We start from the raw sequence: 17,368 nt of genomic DNA, 5'->3' as shown, positions 1-17,368 counted from the left end.
AGAAAGGTTTCCTGCAGTGTACCCTGATTATATCCCTCACCGTACTTTCTGTCTTCCAGCCATAATAATTGCATTTTACCTTTCGTCTTCCCTTCCTCTTTCTCTCAACTTGGACCATTTTGTTTTATTTTTGTTTTCCCACATCTTTTCCTTTGAACATGCTCATATCATAACAGACTATTTTAATGCTTCCCTGATCTAAGTGCAGTATCTCTCATTTTCTTTGCCTTTATTAACCTCCCCTCCCTCACACCGTCCTTACTTCTGCCACATTCAGTCTCCCTTTTTGATTTTGCTTCAGTAAAGCAGGTCCTCACTCAGTTCAAATGTCAAAGGTGAAAAGGTCCTTCTGGACTTTTAGCTTCACTGATGCCCAAATATTGTGTAAAAATATTTCATGGTTATCCGTGTTGAAGGCACGTCGTAAATTTAATATAGTAGCGAAGTTAGAATGGAACAAAAACATTATTTTTGTGCTGTTTCTCGAGCTAATTAGTTTTGTTTGGATCAAAATCACTTCTATTCCCCTGACTCCTCTGTGTTTTGATCTTTCAATGCAACTGACCATCTGGGGTTGGAACAGCTTCATGTTTTTCTCAGTATTGATGCAGAACTCATTAATAGTCCCTGGTGTCAAGCCGTAGAAAATTAATGAGTAGCAACCTTGGCTGGTGAAATGGAAATGAACCTGCCTAATGATTATTTATCATATATAATCCACTCAAACGAAACGTGTTGTCATTACTTAATGTTGCATAAACTGATTTTAATTTAGTTTAATTGGAGCTATTTTCTGCGAGTCCTGCTTTGGTTTTCTCACCATTTCATGCCTTTTGTTTGCTATCATGTGATTGTTATATTTGTGGTAATATTATTTCATTCAGCCTCACTTACTATTCGAGCTGTGCTTTACTGTCTGTTCAGTCAGAGAAAACAGGCAGGACTGGTACTTCATAAAACATTATTTGTTTGTCATATCTGGTGTATTGCCTGTCCCTAGACTGTTTTCCTAGCTGTGATGCCTTAACAGTGTAAACCCTGAGCTCCAAGATTCCTTCCATATATTCTTCAGCCCCATTAAGGGCCTCCTTGGTCCCATCCTCAGTTATCTTTATTTATTTATTTACATCTGTCACTTGCTTCAGGTTGGGGGACTTTGCATTGTGACTGGGAAACGTTGATGCACGGCTCAGACTGGTCACTGTCGACGTACAGCTCATTGGCTGAAAGAGTGTGTACGGAACGCATATATGGTTTAGACTTTAATTCATCCTCTGTTTGAATCGTCTAGTGCTGAAGATGCCCTTTGTGTCAATGTCAGTCAGTGTCCATACCGCCACTGATTAATCCCAGATCCCCATCAATCTTTGCCACGCTGTATTTTTGCAGCTAACGTTAGGAGGACCAGAAGCTTGAAATCCCACTCTGCCCTGGGTTTAAGCTTCGGTTACTGAACCAACCTGCGCAGCCCGATTCACTACTTCAGTATAACGACAGCATGACTATTTTGCACTGTAATCGTTCATTGTCTTTGTTCTAATTCTGTTCTTTCTCATATAATTTTGTCTAATTAATGTTTAATTATGATTTTCCCGTGACTCCTGGGCTCCCGTGATGTAATGCTTTTGATGCTGTACGCAGATTTTTTTGTTGCACCTGCGCATATGTGTACTTGTACGTGTGGGGGAAAATAGATATTTCAACTTTTACCTTTTGGCTCTTCTTCTTTCCTCGTTGCCCTGTAATATTCTTCCAGCTATTTTTATCGTTCTGTTTTGAATATCCTTCCAACATCCTTTACAGGCATTTTCCAAACGGTTCAATGATTGTTCATTCAAACTCCTAACTACATTTAACTACATGGCCTTATTTAAACATTTGGGAGGAAATGATGCCTCCAGCACTGGATGGTAATTGTTCCACTGAATTACTTTAAACTGCAAACCCCACCTTTCCCCTCCTTCCGCAGTGAATGTGTTAGATTAAATTACAGTGATGGGTACATCACAGCTCCTTAAATTGAAGTACTTTTGGACTCATTGATAGAAAATTGTTTGCCTAATCAAACCAGTGATGAGACTCTGTATACAGTATATGGTGGCCATGTGCATCATTTCCTCTGGAATTTTCCTCCTGTATAGCTTTTGAAAGCCTGGGGAGCCCATGTGACCACTACCTGCTCAGCAGATGCTTTCTCACTCTTAAAAGATTTGGGTGCCGATCACATCGTTGACTATAGAGCTCGGAGTGTGGAGGAGCAGCTCAAGGACCTGGAACTGTAAGTGATTTGCTGTCGTAATCATGAAATTGGAAACGTTCTGCTGACCTGCGCGGTTGACTCTTTGGTGGGTACACTCAGCACTCCACACCGTGGCAGGGGCAGAGCCTCTAACCCTTAACTCCATGTCTGAAGTGAACGCGCAGGTTGGAGTTGTCCTGGAGAATCCTGTTGGTGCCTTCTGCAGTTCCTTGTTTCTCCTAGCTCACTCTGCTGCCGTTCTCCACTGCCCACGCTCCACCATTAACCCTTCCTTGGGAAGGGAGTTAAACGAACACGTATCTCAATGAGCGTTGCTGGAAACCACCGCAGAAGATGCGGTGCAGTGCGGGAACTTTGGAAATGTGTGGTTTGGGGAAGGATAGAGTGCTGAGGGATGTGACATCACCTTTTTGGGGACTGTGCCACGTATTTGGTTTAGTTTAGGCGTTCTTTTTTCATCTTGTCCATTCTACCCACAACAAGGAACTTCTTGTGAAGCTCTTCTGTTGCCCATTACGCCACTCGCGTTTAGGGCAGCGATGAAGGTCCTCCAGCTCTGACCGTGTTCAGGGCTTCCCTCATCACGTCAGTAGCTTCCTCTCGGTTCTCACCACTCTCAGTCACGCAAATCCTGGGTGGGGGTTCAGGAATACTGTTGCACTCAGATGCAGGAGGATTCTTCGCTGGTGTTTCTCTAATAATTTTGTTTGACCAGTCAGGGTTGTTAGCCCTGAGCCGAACCCCCGAACCTGGACGACTGGTGGACAACTCCTAGTTTGGCCTCTAACCTTTGACCTGATTGGCATGGGTGACCCTACCAAGAGCCAAAGCTTAAAGCCCTGACTCCAGCCAACTTAGCTCTCTGGGTCGTTAAGGCATGCATGTCCCCAAACCACGACAAGGTAGTGGTCTTCCTGGAGGTTCTTGTGAACTAGTGTACCACTGTTGCTAACTTTGGGAGCTGGAAGAAGTTATACCATCAAAGTCTGAGCCATTTTTTGCATTCTCTTCTGAGGCATCTTTGGAAGCAGGCAACCCTTGCTCTTTGTCTGTATACCCTACCAGCTGGTGTCCGTTGTACACAACAGGCGTTTGGTGCTTGACGGAGTTTAATCTGAGCTGAGGGTAGTATTTCTGCATCGTTCCCTCACTATGCCACGTTCTTTGCAGAGGCTGCCAGCGATACTAACTGAGGTGCGTGAACGTTTATCTTCCTTCCCAAGGCAGTAGAACAGAGGGATCTGGGAGTACAGATACATAATTCCCTACAAGTGACATCACAAGTAGATAGGGTCATAAAGAAAGCTTTTGGTACATTGGCCTTTGTAAATCAAAATATTCAGTATAAGAGTTGGAATGTAATGGTGAGGTTGTATAAGACATTGGTGAGGCCGAATTTGGAGTATTGTGTGCAGTTTTGGTCACCAAATTACAGGAAGGATATTAATAAGGTTGAAAGAGTGCAGAGAAGGTTTACAAGGATGTTGCCGGGACTTGAGAAACTGAGTTACAGAGAAAGGTTGAATAGGTTAGGACTTTATTCCCTGGAGCGTAGAAGAATGAGGGGTGATTTGATAGAGGTATATAAAATTATGATGGGTATAGACGGTGAATGCAAGCAGGCTTTTTCCACTGATGCCAGGGGAGGAAAAAAACCCAGAGGTCATGGGTGAAGTGGGAAAAGTTTAAAGGGAACATTGGGGGGGCTTCTTCACGCAAAGAGTGGTGGGAGTGTGGAATGAGCTGCCAGATGAAGTGGTGAATGCGGGCTCACTTTTAACATTTAAGAAAACCTTTGACAGGTATATGGATGAAAGAGGTATGGAGGGATATGGTCCAGGTGCAAGTCAGTGGGACTAGGCAGAAAAATGGTTCGGCACAGCCAAGAAGGGCCAAAAGGCCTGTTTCTGTGCTGTAATGTTCTATGGAAGGGTTAGTGCTGGAGTACGCACAGGTGCCAGGTAGCTGTGGTGGAGAGCAGCAGAGTGAGCTACTCTTGACAATTTCTGACAAGAAGACGCAAGAGATTAGAGATACTGGAATCTAGAGCAACAAACAGTCTGCTGCGGGGGCTGGTGGGGGGAGGAAATGTTGATTTTTTTTTGGGTCGAAACCCTGTATCAGACTGGAAGTGCCTACGATTCCTTCCTCTCACAGATGCAGCTCGACTCACTGGGTTACTGCAGCAGCTTGTCCAACAAGTTAGGGTTTTGTTGATAATATTTTGTACTGGCATGAGAATGGTATTGATGATTGGAATTTATTTACGTGCAGAGATTCGATTTTCTATCCCTAGATCTCATTGTTTTTCCACCAAAAGGTGAATGTACGCCTTGTGCTCCTATGAACATAGCTTTTTATGTTAAGGCTGTCAGTTCAGGTTGCAGATTTTGAAGATGTAGGTTTGCTCCTTTGAAGAAAGAAGGGCAGACAATATGTTTTCACCCCTCCTGTGCATGTCATGAGTTAACCAGTGACCAGAGTAAACCGTTCCTCTCTTGGCAGATTAAAGATTAGCTTTATTTATCAGATGTATATTGAAACATACAGTGAAATGTGTTGTTTGCATGGAGAATGTACAGAGGGCAGCCCACAGGTGTAGGTGTGCTGTATTCCTCAATGTAGTATGCCCACAAGTTACAAACCCTAACTCGTATGTCTTTGGACTGTGGGAGGAAACATGAGCCCCTGGAGGACACCCATGTGGTCACGGGGCCAACTTCCAAACTCTTTACAGACGGTGGTGGGAATTGAACCCCCAATCATGCAGGTGGCGCTGCGAAGTGTCACGCTAGGCGATAAAGAGATGTAGAGTGGCCAGGACCCGTGCTGGCAGCGTAGAACTGAAATGCACCGTCCGTAGCCATTGCATCACTAGAGTTAGGTTTTGGAACTTCTATCAGTGCCATCATTTGGTAGTCTTTTCGATTATCTGAGCCTGCCTCGCCCTCAGCTCATCTGCCGGTGAAACCCCTCCAGACTCGATTATTACAACATTTCTGGCCAATGACCCTTATTTCACTCTCTGGAAATTTAAGGTCAGCTGCAATGTGTTATCTCACTTCAAGCCCCTTTCACCCATCGGCTCTGTACCTGCTCAGCTGCACTAACCCTGGTTAAGCGATGCCAAGAACTCAAAATTCTTTACCTTATTTTCACTTCTCACTATCTCTGTAATGCTGCCCTCACCCGTCTCCTCCGTTTCCTGTACGTCCACACTCACCCCATCTTCCCACTGCCTCAACAGGGATGGAGTTCCTCTTGTCCTAATCTATCAACCCACGAGCTTCCGCATCCAGCACACCATTCTCTGCAACTTCCACCATCTCCAAAGGGATCCTACCACCAAACGCATCTTTACCTCCCACCCGATTCCCTGCTCTCTGTAGGGTTTGCTCCCTCCGTAATTACTGTGTCCAGTACTTACCCTGCAAATGGCCAAAGCGCTACACTTGCCCATTTACCTCCTCCCTCACCTCCGTTCAGAGTCCCAAACTGTCCTTCCAGGTATGCCAGATCTGCCGGGGTTGTCTTATTGTATCCGGTGCTCCCAGTGCAGCCTCCTGTTGGTGAGGCGTTTAGGGAATCGCTTTGCTGAGCTGCACCTGCCAAAAGCAGAACTTCCTGGCAGCCAAACATTTCACTTCCTTTTCCTGTTCCCGTTCCGACGTGTTGATCTGTGGCCTCCTCTTCTGCCACGATGAGGCCAATAGACAGTAGGTGTAGGAGTAGGCCATTCGGCCCTTCTAGCCAGCACCGCCATTCACTGTGATCACGGCTGATCATACACAATCAGTACCCCGTTCCTGCCCTCTCCCCATATCCCTTGACCCCCACTATCTATCGGAGCTCTATCTAACTCTCTCTTGCATGCATCCAGAGACTTGGCCTCCACTGCCTTCTGGGGCAGAGCATTCCACATATCCACCACTCTCTGGGTGAAAAAGTTTTTCCGCGTCTCTGTTCTAAATGGCCTACCCCTTATTCTTAAACTGTGGCCTCTAGTTCTGGACTCGCCCATCAGCGGGAACATGCTTCCTGCCTCCAGCGTGTCCAATCCCTTAATAATCTTATATGTTTCAATCAGATCCCCTCTCATCCTTCTAAATTCCAGTGTATACAAGGCCAGTCGCTCCAATCTTTCAACATATGACAGTCCCGCCATTCCGGGAATTAACCTTGTGAACCTACGCTGTACTCCCTCAATAGCAAGAATGTCCTTCCTCAAATTTGGAGACCAAAACTTCACACAATACTCCAGGTGGGGTCTCACCAGGGCCCTGTACAGCTGCAGAAGGACCTCTTTACTCCTATACTCAATTCCTCTTGTTATAAAAGCCAGCATGCCATTAGCTTTCTTCAGTGCCTACTGTACCTGCATGCTTGCTTTCATTGACTGATGTACAAGAACACCTAGATCTCGTTGTACTTCCCCTTTTCCTAACTTGACTCCATTTAGATAGTAATCTGCCTTCCTGTTCTTGCCACCAAAGTGGATAACCTCACATTTATCCACATTAAACTGCATCTGCCATACATTTGCCCACTCACCCAACCTGTCCAAGTCACCCTGCATTCTCATAACATCCTCCTGACATTTCACACTGCCACCCAGCTTTGTGTCATCAGCAAATTTGCTAATGTTACTTTTAATCCCTTCATCTAAATCAGAGGATGTGCCTGCATCAGACACAGGAGTTCCCGAGTTCAAGAATGTGTCCTGAAATTCATGGGCATCTCCAAAATAGAGAGCAAGGAAAGAAGAGCTGGCCACTCTCAGGGTGGAAGAACAACAGCTCATATTCCGTCTGGGTAGCCTCCAACCTGATGGCATGTACATCGATTTCTTCTTCCAGTAATTTTTTCCCCTCCATTTCTCCCTTCTGTTCCCACTCTGGCCACTTATCTCTTCTCACCTCCCCCTGCTGACCCTCCTCCCCTTTCTCCTGTGGTCCACTCTCCTCTCCTATCAGATGCCTTCTACAGTTATTGTAAATTCCGTAGATGTTGCCTGGCCTGCTGAGCTCCTCCAGCATTGTGTGTGTGTTGCTTTGATTTGCAGCGTCTGCAGAACCTCTTGTGTCTGGAATCTCCGGCAGCATTGTTATCACTGTTTCACTAATTCAATCCCCTTGAGCTTTCCTCAGTTTAATTTCTCCATCCTCTTCAGTCAGGAGGTCTGCAGCAATGGCCAGTGAGTCTCTCTTCTACAAAATGTCCCTCTTTTGGGAGATCTTTTGGCATTGGCTCCTAGCATAATTTGAAGGTACAGATCCAAGTCCCATTTTATATAGGATGTGAGTAGCAACCCTCTCCACTCCTTCGATCCCTCCTTCTGTTGCTTTCAGTGGGAATTTACAGATGTGTTTCCCCAGGATTATCACAACCATGTGTCTCTTGTCCAGGTTTGACTTTATCTTGGATAATCTGGGTGGACAGACAGAGCAGTGGGCACTGAACCTGCTGAAGCCATGGTCAGGGGCTACATACGTAACACTGGTGACGCCATTAATGCTCAATATGGATCGACTTGGAGTCACTGATGGAATGTTTCGCTCGGGGGCCACCATAGGCAGCAAGGTCCTAAAGGTAAAATTATTTTCGGAAATACGTCTCACTGTACGGGCACGGGCACAAAATATGTTCTGGCTCTCCAATACTTCCTGCAACTGCGACCACGTTTCTAAAGCACTTGGTTGGCTGTAAGGTGCTTTCTGAGATGCCGCGCTGATGTAAGCCACACGCGGTCTGAAGCTGTGCAGAGGGAAATGCTAAAGTGGCAGCAGCGGAATGGATGATGGCGGTGGAATTAGATCTGCCTTCAGGGAGAGGGTTTGGGTCGCTTCTGTTCCAGCAAAACCTCCAGCATCAGCAGCCCACCGATACGTAAGGTCAGAATAGGGATGCGTACTGTAGAGCAGTGCTCCTCAGCGGGCTGAGAAAGCAGAGGCCTTAAGCGGACCAACCTGGTTCGTTGAACGCCGCATCTGCTTTGGACCCCAGCAGCACTATAAGCAATTTGGTAGTATGCACGTAGAAGAGAATAGAACAGAACTTTGTTGTCATTGTCCAAGACAGCGAGACTGCACAGCCACTCCAGTCTATGTAAAGCAGATATTTACAATGCATGCTGTGATTTGCTCTGTTCCTCACTTAACTCTTGAATGGCAGGCTCTACTGTGTGGTGAGGTTGTAAGTCCAATCCAGATTGGATAGGCAGAGGCTTACTTAGTATTATAGAGTCATACAGCACGGAAGCAGGTCCTCTGTTCTACCAAATCCACTCCTGATTGCACTAATCTACACTCATACCCTTTTACTTACCCCGCATTTTCATCAGCTTCCTCCAGGTTCCTGCCATTTGCACAAATTCCCACAGCCTACCATTGCAGATGTGTTTGGGACGTGGGAAGACCACGCCGTCACACGGGGAGTGTGTGAGGTGTCAGCTGGAGCAGCTCTGCCACCTGGTGGCTGTCGTTTGTTCATTTCAGAGATACTGTCCGGTAATACCTAGTCCCTTCTGGCCCAGTGAGCCTGTGCCGCCTGGTTATAACATGTATCTTCTATCTAGGCAGCACCCTGGTAAAATTCTTCTGCACACTTTCCACATTCTTCCTATTTTACGGCAACCAGAGCTGCACACAAACAAGTGAGGTCTGACTGAAGTTTTAGAAAATTGCAGCTTGATTTCCGTACTCTTACACTAACCTAATGAAGCTCCTTTGTCACCACCTCAAAAAAAAACTTGCTTAAGTTTGTAAGGTATGACCTGCCTGCACAAAGTTAGGCTAACTTTCTCTAAGTAGTTGATGCCTTTTCAAGTGAGCATACATGTTATCCCCCAGCTTCCTGTCCAATAGCTTCCCTATCCGGATGCATCTCAGCTTGATACGAGTCACTCTGTCTGTGACTGCAGGACACAACCCAGCACGTTCTGGAAATCAGCCTTCCCATGAACTCCTGTCAGCACCTCTCGTAGAGCAGCCAGTATAATCAAAGCCCCACTCGCTCCAGCCAGACTCTCTTCTCACCCCTCCCATCAGGCAGAAGGTACAAAAGCATGAAAGCACATCCCACAAGGCTCAAAGACTGCCTCTATCCCGTTGTTATAGGACTATTGAATGGCTCCTTAGTACAGTAAGATGGACTCCTGTCCTTACAATCTCCACGTTAAGACCAAGCATCCTATTGTCTACCTGCACTCCACTTTCTCTGTAACTGTTACACGATTGTAATGAATTAATCTGTATGTTTTTCACTTTGCCAAAGTTTGAACTAAATTTATGATCAAAGTGTATATAAGTCACCATATACAGTACAACCCTGAGATTCATTTTTTTTATGGTATTCACAGTAAATACAAGAAACACAAGAGAATCCACGAAAGGCTGCCCCACATACAGTCAATGTGCACAAGACAGCAAAATGCAAATACTAAATAACTAAGCAATAAATATCGAGAACGTGAGATGAGGTGTGCTTGAAGACGAGTCCATAGGTTGTGGGAACAGTTCAGTGATGGAGTGAGTGAAGTTATCCTCACTGGTTCAGGAGCCTGATGGTTGGTTGGGGGGGTAATAACTGTTACTGAACCTGGTGGTGTGAGTCCCGAGTCTCCTGTACCTTTTTGCTGATGGCAGCAGAGAGAAGAAAGCATGGCCTAGATGGTGGGGGTCCTCGATGATGGATGCTGCTTTCCTGCATCACTGCTTTGTGTAGGTATGCTCAGTGCTGTGGATGACTTCACCTGAGATGGGTTAGGCTGTATCTACTGCTTTTTGTAGGCTTTTCCTTCCTAGGGCATTGGTGTTTCCGTAGCAGGCTGTGATGCAGTCGGTCTTCACCTCATATAAATAGTTTGCTAACATTTTAGATGACCTTGGTACACATGATAATGATCAGCCAGTTTACCAATTTTCTACAACTGAAGTGAGGCTCAGTGGCCTATTATTCCCTGGATTATCCCTATTTCTTTTCATGTACAAAAGCACAACACTTGCTACTCTGCAGTCCCCTGGGAGCCCGCCCGTTGCTAGTCAGACAACAAAAGATCTTTGTCAAAGCCTTGGCAATCTCGTCACTTGCTTCTTTCAATATTCTGGGATAAATGCCATCGGGCCATGGGTACATATCCACTTCAGTGCTTTTCAGAAGGCCCAGCACTACCTACTCCCTGATCTCAAAATGTCCCAGCAAGTTACTAAACCTCACTCTGTTTCTGCTGTCCTCCCATTTCTCCTCAGTTAATACAGATGGAAGTACTCATTTGGTACTTTAGCCTCTTGCTCTGATTCCAATCATGATTTCTCTCCTTAATCCTTGACTGGACTTACCCTCTCCTTAGTTATTCTCTTTTTCTTAATATAAGTATCAAATGCCTTGGGATTCTCCTTGATCCTGCTCACCAAGGACATTTCATGATCCCACACTTTCCCGCTGTCTTTATATTCCACAAGGGCCCAGTCTGACCTTAGCTTCCTAAACCTATATATACTTCTTCCTGACTAAATTAAGAACCTCTTGGGTTGTCCAGGGTTCCCTTACCTTACCATCCTTGTTCTTGCCAATCCTGAACTTGAACCTGCTTGTCTTTAAACAACTTCCACATGTCAGGTGTGGACTTGTCCAACAGCAGGTGCTCCCAATCAGTGCCCCTTAGTTTCTGTTCTATCCTGTTGTAATGCTCCATCCCCAAACTCAGTATCTTCCTGCAAGACCTTTACTCGTGATTAATGAGTTTTGGTCACTATTCCCAAAACGTTCACCCACTATCAGGTCTGTCACCTGGCCTGGCTCATTTCTTAAAACCAGGTCTAAATATTTTTCTCCACATATCATTTCAACGGCCCTTCTTGGATGCACTGAAGAAATTCCAGCCCATCTTAAATTTATTAAGGAAGGCCTGTTTAATGCTGGGGAAGTTAAATCCTCCCCCTCTCTGACAACCTTGTTGTTTATGTGCCTTTTCAGAATCTGTCTACATTTCTGTTACTCTGCTTTTCAGTGGCTGTTGGAAGGCCAGTAGTATAATCCCATCAGCGTAATTGCAACTATTCTTTGCCCAAATCGCCTCTGTGAATGGGTCCTCCAGTACAGTCAGTGTTTTGGTTCAAGACCCTTCTTCAGGATTGGAAACGAAGGGGAACGATGCCAGAATAAAATGATAGGGGCAGGAGAAGGGAATAGCTGGGAGGTGATAGGTGAAGCCAGGTGGGTGGGAAAGGTAAAAGGCTGGAGAGGAAGGAATCTGATAGGAGAGGAGAGTGGACCATGAGAGAAAGGGAAGGAGGAAGGAGGACCCAGGGAGAGATGATAGCCAAGTGAGAAGAGATAAGGGGTCAGATTGGGGAACAGAAGAGGGAAGGGGGAGGGAGAGATTTTTTAACAGGAGGAGAAATCAATGTTCATGCCATCAGGTTGGACACTACCCAGTTGGAATATGGGCTGTTGCTTCTCCACCCTGAGGGTGACCGCATCGTGTCACAAGAGAAGGCCATGGACTTGACATATCGAAAGGGAATGGGGATAGGAATTAAAATGGTTGGCCATTGGGGAATTACTCTGTTGGCGGTTGGAGTGGAGGTGCTCGACAAAGTGGTTCCCTGATTTACGGTGGGTCTCACCCGCGCAGAGGTGACCGCATTGAGAGCACTGGATAAAATACAGAACCCCAACAGATTTGCAGGTGAAGTATTGCCTCACCTGGAGGTGAGGGAGGAGGTGAATGGGCAGCTGTAGCCTGCTGATTCTCCCTCATCAGTCGTGCAACCCTTCTGCCTCTTCTAACCCCATCCCCCTAAAGCAATGAAGCCCAGGAACGATGAGGTGCCAGTCCTGTCCCTCTCGCAAGCAGGTCTCTGAAATGGAAGCAACGTTGTCATTCCACGTACTGATCCTGGCTGTTAGGTTCAGCCTCCTTACCCATAATACTCCCAACGGTGAAATCAACACAGTTCAGGCAGCAGTCTCACCATGGTAGCTCGTGCTATCCCTTACTCGTCGTGCCACCTGTTTCCCTGCTGCTGTGGTTCCCACCCCCCTATCACTCTAGTACAACCCCTCCTGAGGAGCACCGGCAAACCACCCAGAGAAGGTTTTGTTTCTCCTCCGCTCTTGCCCTGGAAGAGAGTCCAATAATCCGTAAATCTGAAGCCCACCCTCCTACATCAACTCCTTGTTCATGTCTTGAACGCCACGTAGCATGGGTAGTAATCCTCAGACCTTTTTATCTTTCTACCTAGTTCTCTGAAACCCCTTTGCAGGACGGCACCCCTGCCCCTGGCTATGTCACTGAACCACAACGTCTGGCCACTCGCCTTCCCCTCTCAGAGCGTCACGTACCCACTGCAAGACGTATTTGACCCTGGGACCAGGGAGGCAAATACACTATCCTGCAGTCTCGATGGTTGCCGTCAAAACTCCTATCTGCGCCCCTAACTATTGAGTCCACTCTTGCTGACTTCAATCTTCTGTTGTTCTCCTAAAGCTGGGCATGGTGCCACTGACCCGGATACTGCTGTTCTCTGAAAGGTCATTCCCCTCCCTCCCCCACAGTATCCCCAGGCCTGTACCAGTTAGATGGGGGAACGACAACAGGGGAACCTGCTCTGCCTGCACAGTACCCTCCCACCACCTTCTGGTGGTGACCCATGTATCTGCTGCAGCCAAGGTGTGACCATCTCACTAGAACTTTTGTTTGTGATATCCTGGGAATGCCGGCTGAGGAGCTCACCCAACTCCAGCTCCAGTTCCTTTTGCCGACCTGTCAGGAGCTGCAGCTTGGTTGCACTTCCTGTGAATGTGGTCATCAGAGAGACTGTGAAATTCCCTGAATTACCACATCGTAGAGCAGAGTGATCTAGGAATGATGGTGCATAGTTCCCTGAAGGTGGAATCTCATGTGGGTAGGGTGGTGAAGAAAGCTTTTGGTATGCTGGCCTTTATAAATCAGAGCATTGAGTATAGGAGTTGGGATGTAATGTTAAAATTGTACAAGGCATTGGTGAGGCCAAATTTGGAGTATTCTGTACAGTTCTGGTCACCGAATTATAGGAAAGATATCAACAAAATAGAGAGAATACAGAGGAGATTTACTAGAATGTTACCTGGGTTTCAGCACCTAAGTTACAGGGAAAGATTGAACAAGTTAGGTCTTTGAGGGGGGACTTGATAGAGGTATTTAAAATTATGAGGGGGGATAGATAGAGTTGATGTGGATAGGCTTTTTCCATTGAGAGTAGGGGAGATTCAAACAATAGGACATGAGTTGAGACTTAGGGGGCAAAAGTTTAGGGGTAACATGAGGGGGAACTTCTTTACTCAGAGAGTGGTGGTTGTGTGGAATGAGCTTCCAGTAGAAGTGATAGAGGCAGGTTCGATATTGTCATTTAAAGTAAAGTGGGATAGGTATATGGACAGGAAAGGAATGGAGGGTTATGGGCTGAGTGCGGGTCAGTGGGATTAGGTGAGTGTAAGCGTCGGCATGGACTAGAAGGGCCGAGGTGGCCTATTTCCGTGCTGTAATTGTTATATGGTTATATCTTGTAGGAGAAGCATTCCACTGACCTGACTGCCATTTTATCTACACTGACAAAGGTCATGGATTAACAGCAAAGTAAAAACCTTCCCTAATTCTTAACTTCTCCTCAACCGTGTCTCCTCACTGAAGCCTCTCTAGCCAAACCCTCGGTTCCCCACTCCTTCACTGGCCCACTCTCTCAATGGCAACACCAAAATGGCTGCTCTGCTTGACCCTACTTCTCTTTATTGGCAAAGCATGTTTCATTGTTAGATGGATGGAATCAGGAGGGAGACATAAATAGGTCAAGGAAAGGTTCTGGGGGGGGGGGGGGGCAGTGGAGTATGATTAAGGGAATAAAAATGTCAGCGATCAGAAGGAGAGAGGTTTGGGGAGGGGGAATATGAGAGTAAAAGTCACCTGAAACTGAGTTGCAGACTGCCCAGGCAGACTATGAGATGTTGTTTCTCTGCTGTGCACTGGGCCTCACTCTGGCATCGGAGATGGGAAAGGGAGGTGAAAGCTGAGAGCTCCAGATGCCCGTTGCCGACAGAGAACACGCTTGGCAAAGCAGTCACCGTGTTTGTGTTTGCTCTCACCAATGTGGAGGAAGCCGTGTTGAGCATGCAGTAGACTGGAGGATGTGCATGGGAACCTTTGTCTCACCTGGAGGTGCTGTTTGCTGGTAAGGGAGGAGATGTAGGGACGGGCGTTGGTGGGTGAAGTGCTAATGGATAGGTAGAGGTAGGTGGGGAGGGATGAGCAGATCAGGGAGTTAAGAGAGTGGTCCCTGCAGAGGATGGAAGGAGTCTGATATTGTAGTTTGTCATTACAAATACTTGTGTGTCTGGAAGAAACAGATAGTATCCCAGAGGTTTCTTCACCCAGTCGCACAGTTTACTTAGCACTTCCCGCAGGACCTCATTCTGCAAAAACTGAATCCATCGAACGTAGGAAGATATTTGCAAAGCACGTAACCAAAATATTATTCATAAGGTAGGCTGTGGTAGCTGCTTTCATTCACACAAATTAACTTGCATCAACATCTGAAAATGTACCAGTTATTTTGAGGTCTGCATTCACTGGTTCCCTCCATTTATGTTAGAGATCTTCAACAGCCAAGCAGATATACAATCTATACTCACCAATTAATGCCTTTACAAAGGCATTTGTTGTTGTCAACACCCCTGCACCATCCACCGCAAGTGGGACTTCCTGGTGGACAAACGTTTTAATTCCAATTCCTATTCCTGTTCTGACATTTTGGACTGTAGTCTCCTCTTGTAAGGAAACCCAATTCCCCTCGGGATCAATAAAGTATATCCGTCTGTCTGCCCACCCTCAGGGTGGAGGAGCAACACCTTATATTCCGTCTGACCATCCTCCAACACGATGGCATGAATATCGATTTCTCTTTCCGATGAACAAATTACTCCCACCCCCTTCCCCTGTTTTCCATTCTGACCTTTCACTTCTTCTCACCTGCTTATTACTTCCCCCTGGGTTCCCTCCTCCTTCCCTTGCTCCACTGTCCACTTACCCCAGCATTGTGTGTGTGCGTGTGTCGCTGCAGTTTATCTGTGAAAGTGCAGAACCAGATCCTCAGTAAATTAGAGGCCTTGCTTACTTTTACTCTGCTGTCTCTGAAGTACTCGGGTGCTAATTTTAAAATGATGAGTTGCAGAGAAAAGATTTTTTTTTGGTGAACACTGAGCTAAATGGGTTCATTGTGGCATTGCGTCCCGCTCTAAGAGATTTAGAAGGATTGTTAATGGAGATAACTTGAGGGTCTGCATTTCTGTCTTCTGTCACTTCTGCATTATAACATTTTCTGTCTTCTTCCTCGTAGCATCTGAGCAAAGGTGTTCACTATCGCTGGGCTTTTTTTGCCCCGAGTGGCCCAACTCTGGATAAAATAACAGAGCTTGTAGAGAAGAGAAAGGTAAGTCTGGATGAAGGAAACAAAGCCCCAATATTAGAGAAACTTTGCACACCCTCCAATCCATTGTCTTTGCTGAAATGGATGTTTCTTCCTTTTTCTCTCTCTATCAGCCGTCTGCTCCCTCGTTAACCCATGTACTTATCTAACCTACCCTCAGTGTTATTTATCTCAACACCCTCTTTGGTGCCAAGTTCTCATTTCATCACCTCGTGGGTAAATAAATTTCTCCTAATTTGATCTATTAGTAATGAGGATGTTGCTCTGGGCCCCAACTCTGGGTTTTGCTGTGAATGAAATCATCATCTTCTCATTTAACTCGTCATAATTTTTAAAACCGTCAAGTAGGTTAACCTTCTCTCTAGGACAAAAGCATTTTCTGGTTCCTTTACTACCATATGGCTGCAGGTGAATTTCTTGCATATTTCAGGGCTAAGAAATTGTACTACAGTTTGCATCTTTCAAAAGGTAAAGGCTACTGGTGATATTTTGATGTGTAGCTTTAATTTCTGCTCTCTTTCTGCATCCCTTTAAGCTTACTGCAAAGGATATTGTATGTTATTAGAAACGATTGCCTTGCTGGTTGAGAGAGTTGAGTTTCTAAGGCACTGAGACATTATACCACACCTCCCATCACTGTTTCCCCCCATCAGGATTTAAGATGGGTATTTTAAATCCTTCACCCACTGGCTGTCTTGGGCAATGCTGCCACCTGTTGGTTCAGCCTGGTAAATGTGCTTCAGTTGCAGACTGGAGATCCAACTCTTGAACCTTCTGACTCCATTGGGAGCATACATCTACCCGTTACTGAAGCAGAGGAAAATCATGTACAGACACTGTGATGTTTACTGATGATCGTACACTATTCAATTCCTGTTACAACTCCTCAGCCAATAAAACAGTCCATGTCACATGTAGCAAGACCAAGATGGCACTCAGGCTTGGGCTGATAAGTAGTAAGTACTGTTTCTGCCACAAAAACTCCAAGCAACGACCATCCACAGAACAAGAGAATATATTCACTTACCCTTGACTTAAGTTTAATTGCTATTGCATCAGTATCTAAGGGAATGCCATCGATCGACACTCAACTGGACCAGCTAGACTTTTCTTTTTACGTTATATGTCAATTTTGTAGCCAAGTGTGCAGGCGATATGAAGCTAAGTGGAGGAGCAGATAGCATTGAAGAAGCAGAAGGACGTAGACAGATTAGGAGAATGGGCTGAGAAGTGGCAGCTGGAACATGGAGTCAGGGAGTGTACAGCCATGCACTTTGGTAGAAGGAACAAAAGCATAGACTATTTTCCAAACAGGCGGAAAATTCAAAAATCCAAGGTGTAAAGATACTTGGGAGTCCTTGTGCAGGATTCGCCAAAGGTTAATTTGCAAGTTGAATCGGTGGTGAGGAAGGCAAATGGAATGCGAGCATTCGTTTCGAGAGGACTGGAATATAAAAACAAGGATGTAATGCTGAGGCTTGGTAAGGCACTGGAGAGGCCTCACTTGGAGCATTGTGAGCAGTTTTGGGCTCCTTATCGAAGAAAGGGTGTTCTGACATTGGAGGGGGTTCAAAGGAGGTTCATGAAAATGATTCCGGGAGTGAAAGTCTTATCATATGAGGAATGTTTAATGGCTGTGGGTCTGTAC

At 45.9% G+C, this 17,368-nt stretch overlaps 1 protein-coding gene across 1 annotated transcript in view; it reads left to right on the top strand.

Moving 5' to 3' along the window:
* Positions 1 to 17,368, top strand: part of rtn4ip1 (reticulon 4 interacting protein 1) — a 53,822-nt gene that overhangs the window by 20,376 nt on the left and 16,078 nt on the right. Inside the window, exons 6-8 of the mRNA XM_073055851.1 lie at positions 2,142 to 2,278; positions 7,666 to 7,849; positions 15,631 to 15,723. Of these exons, the coding sequence (XP_072911952.1) occupies positions 2,142 to 2,278; positions 7,666 to 7,849; positions 15,631 to 15,723 (414 nt within the window). The remainder of the gene's footprint in view (positions 1 to 2,141; positions 2,279 to 7,665; positions 7,850 to 15,630; positions 15,724 to 17,368) is intronic.

The sequence above is a fragment of the Hemitrygon akajei genome, chromosome 9 (genome assembly GCF_048418815.1).
Source record: "Hemitrygon akajei chromosome 9, sHemAka1.3, whole genome shotgun sequence".
In the NCBI taxonomy this organism is placed as follows: Eukaryota; Metazoa; Chordata; class Chondrichthyes; order Myliobatiformes; family Dasyatidae; genus Hemitrygon; species Hemitrygon akajei.
This window is presented reverse-complemented; position numbering and strand designations above follow the sequence as displayed.